This window comes from Ursus americanus, chromosome 26 (genome assembly GCF_024610735.1).
Source record: "Ursus americanus isolate L20-20 chromosome 26, mUrsAme1.1.p, whole genome shotgun sequence".
Classification (NCBI taxonomy): Eukaryota; Metazoa; Chordata; class Mammalia; order Carnivora; family Ursidae; genus Ursus; species Ursus americanus.
In genome coordinates, this window is record NC_142152.1 from 36,955,141 (window position 1) to 36,970,750 (window position 15,610).

The window sequence follows — 15,610 nt, forward strand, 5'->3', positions numbered from 1 at the left end:
AAGGAAGACAGAGGCAGCCTCGGGCTAGGAGCCTTTGGCTGGCAGAAGTATGGAACCAAACAGCCTCGTGACCCCGTTCGGTTTCATTGTATTTATTTGTACGGTTACCTACTAATTATGAGTGAGTGTTGGTTTTCCATTCATGACAATGACATAAGTTCTCCCTTCGAATAAAATATTCATTCGCTTTTAACTAAAAACACATTTCTATAAACACCTTTAACTCTATTTTGTTTGAAAGTGCCTTCAAAATAGTTCACTTTTTTATCGAAGGACCATCGCAGGGAGTAAAGGACATAGATATTAAGCATTACTGTTCAGATGGTTTTGAGAAATACTCATGCCTGTGTAGTCCACATCGTTACCAAAACGTAGAGCATTTCTAACATCCCCAAAGCTTCTAGAACTCCACATAGCTGAAATCCTAGACTGTATTAGCTTTTGAAACGGGCTTCTTTCAGCACAATGCCCTTTAGACCCTCTCATGCTGTTATATATATTAGTACTTCATTTTTCTACTGTGAGTAGTAGTCACGTATCTACATCGATATGTCTTCTGTTCCACGATATGTTTATCCAATACTCTGCCGACTAAATTCTGACTGAGCTGCTTTCAGTTTGAAACTATTACAAATAAGGTCCGATGAACATTTTCATACTAATCATATAAGATTTTTTTTGGTCATTGTTCACTGGTTTTTTAAAAAAGAGTCAACTTAGCACAAATATGAAATAAACGGAACAGGTGCCGTATATTGAATTACTGAAGGGAATCTAACACTCCCTTTACAGAGGAAGTCAGAAGCTCATTCAAGGTCACAGCCATTCAGGAAGGCCAGAGCGGACCAAGCCTCTTGCCACTGCGGGCCTGATGCCTACGTCAGGTAAGGAACGCGTGGCATACTGACATGTGCAGTGGGGTCCCTCCGTTGTGGGGGCTGCCCCGTGCGTCCCAAGACGCGTCGCAACATCTCTGGCTTCCACCCCCGGCTGTAACCACCGAATGGTATCTCCAGACACCGCTGGGACAGCCCCTATTTGAGACCCACTGGCCCAGACCATACTGCCCTGGCCTTGGGTTTCCAAATGCCCTGCCGGCTCAGAGCTTTCTAGAAAGCAGCCAAGGCCCCAAACATATTGCCCTAGATGCCACGCTTCTCACGTGGGCCTGTGTGCCACGGATTTTCTATCTCCTGTGGCCCCCGGCCCATCCCATTAAATAAACGACACCACAGAGCCCCCGTATTTGACGTCTCCTCAGTGGAGCCCTCTGAGGGAGACACGCGCCGAGTTTACCTGCAGCGTGCGGAGACGGTGCTGGGCGGACAGTTTGCAGCTCCGTCCCAGGCAGCCGCTCACCTTCTCCACCACCGCCTTCAGCCACAGCTGGAACTCGTCCACACCCGCCTGGAAACGCTCATGCTCGCGGGTCATCTGCTCCAGCAGATTCACTCTGTCCTGTGGGAGCGGAGGAGAGTCACCACCTAGGAAGGTCCCCAGGGCAGGCTGCCCCTGGCCTTCAAGGCCCGCCTGTGTGTGTGTGTCTGTGTGTGTGTGTGCGCGCGCGCGCGCACGCGCGTGAGATGCAGTCAACCAACCGTCGGTCCTTTTGCTGAAGACAAAAAGGTCCTACCTGCTCTTCTCTACCTTATTGGCCGTCAACCAAGAGACTCTTGGACAAAGCATGTCCACACCGGGCCTGTCACCTACACAGCTGGCTTTTTTTCCTGCCATGTCCTGGGGGTAGCACTCAACACGGGGCCTTGCTACACAGAGCTATCACTGGAGCACTCACGAACGTGCCGGGCCCGCTCGAGGACCTTTATGTACGCTATCCTCTCATCGAGCTCCCCCGACCACCCCATCCGCTGACAGTATTATTATCATTATCCGGGTGTGACAGATGGGGAAACGGAGGCACAGAGCCGTGCCTCAGAAAGCACTTGCCCAAGGTCACCTGCGGGGGAAAGCACCAAGATTCAAACCCAGAAGGCAAGTCTGGGCCAGTGGTGTCTGCAGGGCGTGCAAATAACCAGCAGGCTGCCCCCACTTCCTCACGGGTACAGTGACGCTGCCAGCATAGATGGGCTGGAGTCACCTCACTTTTCAGACAAGCCCACTCTCGTTCTAACCATGCAGGGACAACATGGTGTCCTGAGGGCCGCTGTCGTCTGGGAAATACCAGTGTCCCTGCTGTAAGACCTGTGTCCCCGGGGACTCTGTTTCTCAAACACACCCCTGATCACAGCCCTGTTTCTCTAAAGTCCTCCATGGCTCCCCACTGCCCGTAGGCCCAGATCCCAGTGCCGCAGCCTGCTGGTCAACGGCAGGACCCCACAACGTGGCTGTGGCCCTGTAGTCAACACTCCGGGCTCTGGAGCCCACTGCCTGTGACTTGAACCCTGGCCCGCCTTGTGCCTCAGTCTCCCCATCTGTACATGCAGTTAATAACAGTCCCAGCTCACTGGGGTGCAGTGGGATTAAATGAGTCAGAGCTCACACAACCCCAGAACCGCGCTGGGCAGCTAGTGAGCACCTAATACCTGCTAGCCTTTGATTCCTGTCACTTGCTGTCCCCTGTGCTCTTGTCACACCCAACGGAGCGGGAGCGGGCAAGTAAGTACCTCCACCTGGATACACTGATCTCCAGGCCCCACCTCCTCTCCGACCTGGCCCGCTGCCCCCAGGCTGCAGGAGCAGCCTTCCCTCCTGGCCTTGCCCTCGCCTTGTCATCCACTGGGAGAGCCGAGGGCTCCCTACACATCCGGCTGCCCTTGGCTGACTTCCTCCCCAGGCCCCGGGCAGGGTGGCTCTGTGAATGAACGCTTCCCTAATGCCAGGAAGAAATCAACATGGAGTGTGGCCAGCAGAGGGAAGTTTCCAAGGAGAGCCAGGAAGAGCAGAAGAGGGGACTTCCTTTTCATAAGCACACGCTACGTGCCCGGACCGTGACAAGCACGATCTTAATCTTCCCAACGACGCCAAGCCTGCCCATCCTGCAGACGTGCAGGCTGACGCTGGGAGGTCACATAAGCCTTGAAGGGCCTTCTAGACAAGACTTAAAAGGCCAGTGCCCAACCCCAAAATCATGGCTCTAATCCAGAGGTGGGCTCACCAGACAGCGGATGTTTTCGGCTTTATCTGCCCTGTGGCGTCTATTGTAGCGAGTTACCTGCTAGGTTGTGGCTCACAAGCTATCGGAGGCAAACCCGCAAAACAAGCTTGTATTCCAGTGAAACTCAAATGTGGACACCGGAATGTGAATTTCGTATCATTTTCACAGCTCCTGAAAGATTCTGCTTTTTATTTTCCTCCCTTTAAGCAGGTAAAAGCCATTTTCAGCTCGGGCTGTAGAAAATCAGGAGATGGGGCGGATTTGGCCCACAGGCCCTCGTTTGGTGGCCTCGGCTCTTACTTAGCCGGGGAGCAGGCCGTGTCCGGGAGGGCGCTGACCCTCTCCGAAACAAAGTCAAAAGTTCTCAAATGGGAAGTGTGGACAGACACGTGGGTTCAGAAAACTTCCCTGCCCTTTGAGAAAGTCCTCACCAAACCGGAAAATAGGAATATTAATTCATTTAGACCTTTGCAACAACCATGACAGGGAGGAGGAAATATCCCCATTTTAGAGATGGGGAAACCAAGGCACGGGACCAAGTCCTTCGGTGAAGAGCTGGGAGCCTCCCACTAACGGACTGAGGCTCGGTGCATCACCAGGAATGCACAGTGGGTGCCTGAATGCCCAACGTGGACCAAGAGGCAGTGGCCCTCTCCTTCACGCCTCCCGTGCTGGCTCCCCCTTCCTGAGGGATTGTCTGCATCCATCAAAACCCTCCCGGAGCTGCCCCGGCCACAGGAAAGCCTCATTTCTGAAAGTGGGTCAGGAATAACAAGCAGAGAATAAATGCGGGCCCCCTGGTTGACACTGATGGTTATAAATGTTGTAGCGACGCGAAGTCTCCCCTGAACGTGCTGGCCGGCGGCCCGCGCGTGAGCGATGAGGTGCTGGCTGGCACTCGGGAAACCTAGAGTAAATAAAAACCTCCATGATAGTGAGCAGGAGTGCAGCGTGGCCGAGCAGGGCAGGCGTCCAGACGCGCTCTGTGCCAGGCAGAACGATCACAGAGCACAATTCAGCCACGGCTGGGCCGGACCCCTTGCAGGATGACAGGGGTGACAAATGGGGGAGTCCTCAACCTTCCCTCATCAGACTGAACAATTCAACCGTCTGTGGCAGGCAGAGTTGTCAGGAATGTCAAAACCCAACCAATTAACAAGGGCAGCATGGATTTATGCCTCCGCCAAGACTGCGCCAGTGGCTCTGATTCACGGCCCAGATGCCAGACGGACACGCCCCCTTCGAGAGCCGCCTGGGATGCAGGGGGGGAGGAGGAGGCTGCTGGGTGCCTGGCTCTTTCACAAAATGTAATTGGTGGATTAAAAAATAAAACTCATAGTAAACAAGCAGGACCCCGCTGGCAACCAGCCCACTCTATTCTTGACTCTCGAGGTTGGGGTTGACAGTGTGCCATTGCTCACCCCAGACCTTGGCCAGCGGATGGAGTCCCGGGAGCTCCCTCCAGGGGGTGGTCGCAAAGGCCACAGTCCAGAGGCGGCCCCCACGGTGCCTCTGTGCTCCTGTCCCCCTCAACGCCAGTGGCTTTGCTAGTGAACGTATCGCAGTCAAACATGGGTTTTCAGAGGGTGAATGCCGTGGCCTGCTCACTAGCCTGAGAAATGTTGAAATGGACCCTCCATTGGTGAAAGGCAAGGTATTAATACAAAGAAGGTCTGCTACAGACTGAGTTGTGACCCCCCCCCCCCCCGCCGATTCATAGCTTGAAGCCCTACCCCCCAACGTGTTGGTATTTGGAGGTGGGGCCACTGAATTAGGATCACTTGAGGTCATGAGGGTGGGGTCCCCAGGATGGGATCGGGGCCCTTATAAGAAGAGACAGCAGAGAGCGTACTGTCCCCCTCCCCCCCCACGAGAGCAAGAAGGCAGCATCTACAAACCACGGAAAGCCCCCTCCCCAGGAGCCCAGTCTGCCAGTGCCTTGATCTTGGACTTCACAGCCTACAAAACCGTGAGAACCACATTGGTGCTGCAATGTTCTGTTATGGCAGCCTGAGCGGACGGAGACCCACCCTGCCCTCAGGCCTGGGTCCCTGGAGATTCGTCCTGTCCCTGGGCTAGGAGCATTTCAGCAGCCCACCTCGCGATGGCTTTCTCTTCTGCCTTGGGAGAGCCTTTCCTGCAAGGAGAGGCCTTTGTCCAGTGTCCAAGGCAGGTACCCAGGAAGCATCTGGACCACGAAGGATCTTCAGGGGCCACAGGACATGCAGCGTTCCCCACCTTGCTTAGGATAGAGCTCAGGCATTTTCCTGTTGTCTAGGGCTGGAAGGCTGGGCCATGCCCCGGGGTTGGTGTGTGTGTGGGGGGGGGGGGGGCTATATCCCATTTCACTAATGAGGACCTTAGGGTTGGAAGTTAAATCTCTTACTAAGGACAGCGTCAAAGTTTGATTTGTTCAGTAAATTCTCAGTCTTCGGAAGGTCAGGCCCCCCTCTGGAATCTGACGGAAGCTATGGCTCCTCTCCCCAGCAAAATGCACTCATACAAGTTTGCATAGGACTTCAGAGGGCTTATAGGGGCCGGTCCCGGCCCCGGCCCACTCGGCACCGCTGGTCTGCTGTAGTCCACTCCGGGGCAGACAAGCAGCAGCTCCATGGTTCACCAGGCCCCCCCCCCCGACCACGGGCTGACAGGGCTCCCCGTGAGCAGGAACAGAGCTCCCAAGGCCCTTGCGGCCAGGGAGAGAAAATCCAGTGTCTGTGAGCTTCAGCGAACAGCTGGAAAAGCCAAACTGAATTTACTTCTCCATGCAGTATCAGGTCACCCTGCAAACACCAGAGCCCCCACACTCCTGCCCCGGAGACCCTGCTAGCTGGTCTCTGCCTCCTGGAAACCCCGGGAAGCCCGGTGCTCCCTCCTCCAGGGGCTCCAAACCTACCACTCACTGCTGCCTTCCACATTCTCAGCGTGACCCACAGAAGCACCCGGTGGCCTGGCTCCTCCCTGAAGGGCCAGGACCTGAGGCACCGCTGAGGGTACAGCCTACCTCGAGCATCGTCTAGAACCTTCTGGGTCTTTCTAGTGGGACAGTGGGGTCTGCCATTGAGATGTTTAAGTCTGCAAAATGGGCCCAGTCAAACCTGCTCTATCTACCACACGAGAAGGCTAGGAGGACCAAATGAGGTCAAAGACATGAAGAGACTTAGAAAAGACAGACGTCGCCAAGAAGGATCGTGATTTCTATGATCTTTTCGATCCAGTGAGGAGAGGGTCCCCTGGAGTGACCGTGAGGATCTCTGAGGTGATCATTTCCACACGTGGGCCAGGACTGGTGCTCACCTGGGGCCCCTGGCACGCCCCCTCCACACACGCACGCACACACATACGCGTGCACACGTACACACACGCCTAACTACTTTCCACTTCCTGTCCTCTGCATGCCGCCAAGGCTCTCTGCTGATTGACAGGAGCACCTGTTTCCTGTAAAGTCACAAGGAGGCCACGGGGGCAGGCGCCTTCTCTGCCTGGGCCCCAGGGGCAGACCTGGGGAACCATGGCCCTTGCCCCTCGGGACTTGGTGAGGGCCAACTGGCTACACAGACAAGAGCCAGGCTCCCTTCCCGCCTTGCCCGTCCTTTCTGGCCCCGACACAGCTGCCCCACCACGTCCTGCCCGTTCCCTCCAGGGCCTTGGAGTTGTATGCCTCTGAGCCGAAGGGCGGGGCTCTCATTCATTCAGTAAACAGCTCTGGGCACCTGCTCTGTCCCGAGCTCCACTGTCGCTGCTATTTCTTCTCACTGCTACTGAGAGTAGAGGTGTCCTTTCTGTTGGGAGGCCACCTGCCAGTTTTCAAAGGGCTCACCTGTGAACTCATTCAGTCCTCAATCTGGTTGCAGGTAGGGTGAGCCGCCCCCGAGGCCACGCAGCTGGGAAGCCTCTGAGCCTGGCTTGAACCCAGGTCCCTTCCCAAGCATTCAGGGACCAGAGTCCCTGTTCTTGCTAGTGTATTCCCAATCCCTGTTCGTTATAGGACTGTTGCCCTTAAATTGTAATCAGGAAGGACCCAGCAATATGGCGAGCTAGAAAGCCTGAAAACCCTTCCACAACCGACAGCCAAAAACACTGCACAAAATTTAACAAGCGTTGTTTCAACACAGACCCATGTGTGCGCGCACCAAGGGAAAAGACACCACGTGGACCACAAGCAAGGGTTATAGATTGCTAAACTCACAGGTGTGCTTGAGGTTTTCCTGGGTCTAGAGCTCAGGCTGGAGGAGGAAGTAAGACTTTGGGCCCAGAAGAGGGAGAGGCAAATGCCAAACGTCAGAACCTTTAAGGGTGAACTAGAAAAATCTCCCCATATGCAAAATATTAGAAAGAAGTCTGGGTTTCAGCTTGCGCTCTGGGATTAAAAAAAAAAAAACCAAAACAAATGAAAAAATAATCACCTTTCAGAGTACGGAGCCTGGGGCCTCTCCCCTAATTTTGGCTTGGGGCTCAAGTTCAGAGATAGGAACTCCCCAGCGAACACCCTGCCAGGAACAGAGGAATCATGAAGGCGAATTCCCGGGCGAGCCTAGCTGAAGCAAACACGGGCCACTCGGAGGGTCGGGCCCAGCCACGGGGGTCTGCAGACAGAGTCCTGCTTGGGACGAGCGCACAGCTCCAAGCTACAAAGGCCTCAAGGAAACGATCCAGCCCATCAGGAGGCCCAACGGACGGCAGCGTCGGGCTCCGGACCCTCGGCTCCCTGAACAATCTGACGGAGATTGCAAACGATGTGTACTTAGAATGCTTACGGATAGAGCCCGCTATCTGCCAGGAGGGCAAAATTCACACAATGAGAGAAAGAACGGTGGAGATAAAAAAAAAAAATCAGAGTGTCCTTAAAAAATACTAATAATTGAAATTGACTCAATGAACTGGTTAAAAATCAAGGATATAGGGGCCCGTTGGACTCGCGCTCAGCGGGAAGTCTGCTTGAGATTCTCTCTCCCTCTGCCCCTCCCCCTGCTTGCACGCTCTCAATCAATCAATCATGTCTATTTAAAACAAAAGGTCAAGGATATAACGAGGTGTGGGGATAGGGACAAAGACCGAGCAGAAGGACCTGGGGGGAAGGTCAAGAGAGAGCAGAGGAGGTAGGGCTGGAGGGCAGGAAAGGGAGGGAGGGGAGAAGAGGAGGGAAGCCGGGCAAAGGCGAGCGTCACAGTCCATCAGTCAGCGCACAGGTGCTAAGCACCCCACGCGTACTCAGCACTGGGCGGCACTGGGCGTATGGACGGTCTACCACAGGCTGACCGGTGGGGGAAGGCGGAGGGGTGGGCGGGTGAGTAGATGAAAGGCAGGTGTGTGGTCATGAGGGTGGGTGGGTGCGCGGACAGCGGGTGACAGGTAGACAGGGAGTGAGCAGGTGGCGGCGGGGTGGACTGTGGGTGGGTAGCGGGCAGTGGCGGGTTGATGAGTAGATGGAGGGGTGTGTGGTTGGAGGGGGGGAGACTAAGCGGTTGTAGAGATGACCGCAAGAGGCTGGTGAGGCTGGTGGGAGACGACTGGATGGGGGAGTAAACAGAGGGTTGGGAGGGTGGGTACGCAGAGGCATGGCTGGGGGGGTAAGGGCACGGGTGGGGGGACAGCGAATGGCAGATCGGGTAGTTTAGTGGGGAGACAGGTGGGGAGGGGGTAGGAGGGGGGGCAGGTGGATGCATGGTGGCGGCCAGCGGGTGAGCGGGCGCTGGGTGGACGCACAGTAGATGGTGAGTGCGTGGGGGGACAGATGTTCAGGGAGTGAGCACACCGCTGCACGGGTAAACAGAGGCGGATACTGGATGCAGGGGCGAAGCCAGAGCCCACCGCACCGCACGCACCTGGGCTTTGGCCTTCACCGCACTGTACTCGGCCTTCATCCTTTTCTGGGCATCTTCGTCCACGCTGGGGTCCCCGATCCTGTTGAACAGGGAGGCCGCCTCCTCCAGCAGCCGGTCCAGGAGCACGGCCTGGTTGTCCACGTTGTGCAGCAGCACCTGGGCATGGCTCAGCTGCCACTGCTTCTCCTTCAGGCCCACCTGCAGCTCCACGGGCACCTCCAGCACCACCGTCATCTTCTGGAACCAGCGGGAGAACTCATCTCGGGCCAGCAGGTACTCGCTCCAGTGCAGCCACACCCACTCGATGCGGCTGCGGATAGAGCGCGGGGCCGTGAACCCTCCCTGTCTAATGATGTCCAGAGTGCAGGAGTATCGGGGGGCTTGTCCCCGGCTCAGGGGGGCAGAAGGCTGGGGGCCTATGTGTGGCTTCCAGAGGTGCCATGAGCTGGCTGCCTCTCCCCGTCTCCTCGCCCACCGCCATTTCCCCGCCTGTAACACGGAGATGGACCCATCTATCCAGTCAACATCAAAGCCCTTGGGAATTCTAAGTGAAATGGCTTGAAAAGCAGACAGCACTGGGCCAAGTCACCCCAGCCACTCAACATTCTGGCTTCATAACGATGGAGGGGAATGCTGGCAGCTCCCGTGTACCGAGGGCCTCCTGTGCCTTGCCCCTGACATTTGTTACCCTCTTCCATCTTCCCGACAACCTGCAAGGAACACTTGATTACACCCGTTATCCAGATGAGGAGCGTGGTGCTCAGAGAGGTCAAGGAACTTTCCCAAGACCACACAGCAAGTAACAAGCAGAGCAAGGGGCAATCTCAGGTCTGTCTAACCCCTCACCCCTCCTTGGCTCCCAGGTCTAGGCAGAGAATTTAGGCTAAATTGCTAGCAAGGCAATTTTCCCTCCAGAGCCACTCTGCCATTCTGCTGGAGGACGAACACATGGCAAGTCTACCAAGAACTAATTGCTGGCAAAACACGATGGGCTCCCACCGTCTACTATCATCATTAAGCTTGATTATAATTAGAAAGAGGCCGGCGGCCCTGGCCGAAACCCCAAGAGAACGTCCTGTTCCCAGCGGTCCCTGGACCAGAGAAAAGTCCCCTGGGCGGAGGCCCCAGGACTGTGTGGTAGTGGACAAGGAGGGTCTGGCAGGGTCCCCAGCCACCCTACCTGTGACAGTGAGTCATGTAGGTGACTGTCTCCTCCCACTGCGCTTTGATGTCCTTCAGCTGGGCCAGGATCTCCGGCTTCTGGGCCTCATGGCAACACGCCAGGAGGGCTTCAGCTGCCCGCAGAACCAGATCCACTTTCACGCGCCCCTCCGGCTCCAGCTGGCATAGTTTCTGTCGTGGACACAAGAGCCAGTTCCCGGGGGTTAGACAAAATACAAGCAGGCAGAGCCTTGGCAGGACAGCGGCAGGATGGCAGGAGCCAGGACTCGGAGGCCAGAGGGGCTCGGGTTCTCATCGCGGCCCCTGCATCCTGCTCCCATGACCGTGGGCAGCCAGCTAACGGCCCTGGGGTTGGAAGCAGGGAGCCGCGGAGATTAGCGCGCGGCCGCAGAGCTGCGTGATCATGTAACTTCCTCCCCTTTCCTACTTGGCCACTTCCAGCTGTGTGAACTCAGACAGGTGGCATTAGCACCCTGGCATCCTGGACTTGGTTTTCTCATTTGTAAATTGGGTCATTCATAGTACCTGGCTCCCAGATTTTTTTTTTTCCCGGTATGAAATGAGAAAATGCAAGGTGCATGTCATGGTGTGTGGGGCTGTGAGAATTCGCCTCACTCCCTCCAGTGACCAAGCAGGAATGCCAAGGCAGGCTCCTCTGATGGGTGACTGGTCCGGGAGGCCCCACAGCCTAGCCAGACTCCCTTAGAACCACACTGCAGTCTCAGACATTCCCTGATTTCCTGGACTGGGGGGGGTTGGACCTGCATCAGACTGACCTTGCCTCTGCCAGCCTCATGGGGCTCCCAACTGATTTTCTCTCACAGATGTTTCCCTATCAAACATCTTGAGCTTTTAAAAAACTTTTTGAATTTAAATTCAATTTAATTAACATATTCCGGATTATTAGTTTCAGAGGCGGAGTTCAGTGATTCATCAGTTGCGTAGAACACCCAGTGCTCCTTCCATCACGTGCCCTCCTTAATGCCCGTCACCCAGTCCCCCAGGCCCCCACCTCCCTCCCCGCCAGCAACACTCAGTTTGCTTCCTATGATTAAGTCTCTTATGGTTTGTCTCCCTTTCTGTTTTCATCTTATTTTTCCTTCCCTCCCCCTATATTCACCTATTTTGTTTCTTAAATTCCACATGAGTGAAATCATATGGCATTTGTCTTTCTCTGACTTATTTCACTTAGTCTAATACCCTCTAGTTCCATCCACGTTGTTGCAAATGGCAAGATTTCATTCTTTTTGATGGCTGGGTAGTATTTCGGTGTATAATTACACCCCATCGTCTTTATCCATTCATCTGTCAGTGGACATCTGGCCTCTTTCCGTAGTGTGGCTATTTGTGGACATTGCTGCTATAAACATTGGGGTGCAGGTGCCCCTTCGATTCACTATGTTTGTATCCTTTGGGGTAAATACCTGGTAGCGCAATTGCTGGGTCAGAGGGTAGCTCTATTTTTAACTTTTTGAGGAACCTCCATACTGTTTTCCAGAGGGGCTGCACCAGCTTGCATTCCCACCAACAGGGTAAGACGGTTCCCCTTCCTCCACATCCTCGCCAACATCTGTCATTTCCTGACTTGTTAATTTTAGCCATTCTGACTGATGTGAGGTGCTATCTCATTGTGGTTTTGATTTGTATTTCTCTGATGCTGAGTGATGTTGAGCATTTTCTCTTGTGTCTGTTGGCCGTTTGTATGTCTTCTTTGGAGAAATGTCTGTTCATGTCTTCTGCCCATTTCTTGACTGGATTTTTTGTTTTTTGGGTGTTGAGTTTGATAAGTTCTTTTTAGATTTTGGATACTAGCCCTTTATCTGATAAGACATTTGCTAATATCTTCTCCTATTCTGTAGGCTGCCTTTTAGTCTTGTTGTCTGTTTCCTTTGTTGTGCAGAAGCTTTTTATCTTGATAAAGTCCCAATAGTTCAGTTCTGCCTTTGTTTTTCTTGGCTTTGGAGACGTGTCTAGCAAGAAGTTGCTGTGGCCAAGGTCAAAGAGGTTGCTGCCTGTGTTCTCCTCTCGGATTTGGATGCATTCCTGTCTCACATTTAGGTCTTTCATCCATTTTGAGTCTATTTTTGTGTATGGTGTAAGGAAATGGTCCAGTCTCATTCTTCTGCATGTGTCTGTCCAATTTTCCCAGCACCATTTGTTGAAGAGACTATCTTTCTGCCATTGGGTATTCTTTCCTGCTTTGTCGAAGATTAGTTGACCATAGAGTTGAGGGTCCATTTCTGGGCTTTATTCTGTTCCATTGATCTATGTGTCTGTTTTTGTGCCAGTACCATACTGTTTTGATGATTACAGCTTCGTAATACAGCTTGAAGTCCAGAATTGTGATGCATCCAGCTTTGGTTTTCTTTTTCAACATTACTTTGGCTGTTCGGGGTCTTTTCTGGTTCCATACAAATTTTAGGATTGTTTGTTCCAGCTCTGTGAAAAATGTTGATGGTATTTTGATAGGGATTGCACTGAATGTGTAGATTGCTCTGGGCAGCATAGACATTTTACAATATTTGTTCTTCTGATCCATGAGCATGGAATGTTTTTCTATTTCTTTGTGTCTTTTTCAATTTTTTTCATAAGTGTTCTATAGTTTTCAGAGTCCACATCCTTCACCTCTTTGGTGAGGCTTCTTCCTACTTATCTTATGGTTTGGGGTCCAATTATAAATGGGTTCGATTCCTTGATTTCTCTTTCTTCTGCTTGTTAGTGTCGAGAAATGCAACTGATCTCTGTGCACTGATTCTATATCCTGTGACTTTGCTGAGTTCCTGTAGCAGTTCTAGCACATTTTTGCTGGAGGCTTTTGGGTTTTCTACATAGAGTATTAGGTCATCTGCAAAGAGTGAAAGTTTGACTTCTTTGCCAGTTTGGGCACCTTTTGTTTCTTTTTGTTGTCTGATGCTGAGGCTAGGACTTCCAGTAGTGAACCATCTTGAGCTTGTAATCTCATCTAGGCATTGGTCTCTCGGAGGACCCAGACTAACACCCAATGTCTAGCAATTAGTACACCTCTGATGAACATCAGCTCTTCTCCTTTTTGATCGGCATTATTTACTCCTTTGGCCACTAAGGCGTGGTCTCTGTAGTAAAAGTACAATTGGGTTCCACTTCCAAAGCCACTCCCTCCTATCTGCGTGAACTTCATCATGGTACTTAGCTTCTCCAGGTCTGTGAACTGCGGGCCTTATGCCACCCAGGGTCACGGTCACATTCCCTGATGCTGGAGAGCCCCAGGGCACACCGCCTGGCCACGCTCCACTGTCAGCCACTAACTGTTCCCCGTTAGTCCCGTCTTTTCCCACCTTTGATCCCTGTTCGCTGACAGTACCTTTGATTACAGCTCAAGCTCTGTTGCCCAGCCTGTCTCCCTGGGGGCTGGCAGCCAGCCTTCTCAGGATGCCGTCCCAGGCGGCTGGCTGTTGCTGCCCTTCTCTGTGGATGGTACCGGGGCCAGGTGGGGGGAGCCAGACGCCACTTCATTGATAGCTGTGTGCCCCCAGGCAGGTCACTGGATCACTCTCGGCCTCCCTTTTGCACCCTGAGATAGTGGTAACAATCCCCACTTTGTCTACTTCATAGGGTTATACCATTAATTTAAAAAAATACAGGTACGTAAAACATTGATGGGTTAGTATACTTTGTAAACGGTTGAGCTATGATGTAACTCCTTTCCCAACATGTGCAAATGGACAATGCTATCAATCCTTGTCACTTCATAGGAGAATGGTTACTGGTGATGGTGGTGATGATGACAGAGAGGGGGACTTGCCCTCCTACCTGTATTATCAAAGAGTGACATTAAACACGCTCCTTCCACAGGCTGTCTCTGTGGTCTATGAGCATGGGGGTGGGTGGTACCGGGAGAGCAGGGAGCAGGGAGCTACCCCAAGAGGGGGAAAGAGGTTTTGTTTCCTTTTGGGCCCAGCCAAGCAGTGGGATACAGCAGGACCCCAAGGGTCACGGCTGCAGCTAGAACCCAACAGAGATGCCGGGCCCTGCTCAGTTGCAGGTAGCATGTGGAAGACAAAGATACTCTAGGGATTAGCATGGACGAAAGATCCGAGGGCCCCTGCAGAATGTTCTGGGCTGAGCGAGATTACCCACCCCCTGCATGGAACATTTCACACCACTCAGGAGCAAGGGTCCCACAGTGAGGCTTGGGATGAATTTCTTCCCAACCCATAACATTTAATTTGATGAAGGACCTGAGATTTCTGACGCCCGGCGTTGAGGAGTAGAGGGAACGCCCCCCCGCCCCCCGCCACAAGCTCGCAAGAGGGGTGCCATGGTAACTGCACTTTCACAGACAAGGGTGCTGGGAACCCACAGAAACCAGGAGCTTTGCGGGACAGTTCTCTGCAGCGGGTGGGGCGGCCTCCTCATACCTGCTGCCCAAACGAGGCTCGGGCAGAATCCAGCTCCATAAACCCAGGGAGCCAACGGCTGTGGGGGAAGACGCTGAGCTCAGTCTGTCCGTCACCCCCAGTGAGAGAGAGCCAGCCCGGCCTGGAAAGTCCCCATGAGGACAACGGCCCCTTTCCCACAGCCTAGTGTCCTGACTATGTGACCTCCTCTAGGCCTCTGACCCTTTGCTCTCCCGCCTCCCCTGCTCAGGGAGGTGCAGGCTGGTGGAGGGGATGTGGCAGACCCCTCGATCCCGCGCCCTTTGCAGGGCAGTGAGTCTGCGGCTTCCCTGCCAAAGAGAGGAAAGCTGGCCAGGCCCAAAGGCAGACCGAACACCAAGCCCCTCCTGGCCCAAAGCAGAAACCTCTGCCCCCAAAATATCAACCAATGGGATATTCGCTGTCGGCCTGGGGCCAGGAGGCTGGGCCTAAGCTTTTAAGAAGAAAATTCCACCTTTCTTCGCTGCTGTCGTGATTATTCTCTCCGGCTGGTGGGAGGTTCTTTTACAGCTGATCGAGGCCAAGATCCAGGAGTGCTTGGCAGGAGGGACTAACCAGCTGGGAAGGGGTACTTAAACTGCAGCCACAGAATGATCCTGCTGGGAAGGAGCCAGTGAGGGCCACAGTCAGGTGGGGGTTGGATGGAGGGAAAACCTCAGGGGACAGAACAACAACTAGATCAGGAAAGCTGGAGGAACGGGGTTAGTCAGGGCTTTCCCCAACACAGCCCACACTAGGCAGGATCTGTGCTGGGCACTATACTCAGTACTATGCTGGGCACTACATGCAGTACTGGCTGGGTACTGAGCTGGGCACTGTGCTGGGTATTATGCTGGGTATTATGCTCAGTACTATGCTGGGCACTATGTGCAGTACTGTGCAGGGTACTATGCTGGGCCCTGTATTCAGCTCTGTGCTGTGTATTATGCTGGGCATGTGCTGGGCACTGTTGAGTACTATGCTTGGTACTGAGTTGGGCATTGTGCTGGGTACTATGCTTAGTACTATGCAGGGTACTGGGTTGAGCACTGTGCTGGGTATTGTGCTGGGTGCTATGCTGGGTACAATGCTAG

The 15,610-nt window shown here is 53.6% G+C and overlaps 1 protein-coding gene across 4 annotated transcripts in view; it reads right to left on the reverse strand.

The window, feature by feature from the left end:
• SYNE3 (spectrin repeat containing nuclear envelope family member 3) overlaps positions 1-15,610 on the reverse strand; it is an 88,052-nt gene that overhangs the window by 35,526 nt on the left and 36,916 nt on the right. For all 4 annotated transcript variants that reach the window (XM_087856209.1, XM_045815765.2, XM_087856210.1 and 1 more), the window contains 3 exons: positions 10,121-10,293; positions 8,941-9,250; positions 1,297-1,458 (listed from right to left, as the gene is read on the reverse strand). In XM_087856209.1, the coding sequence (XP_087712335.1) occupies positions 1,297-1,458; positions 8,941-9,250; positions 10,121-10,293 (645 nt within the window). The remainder of the gene's footprint in view (positions 1-1,296; positions 1,459-8,940; positions 9,251-10,120; positions 10,294-15,610) is intronic.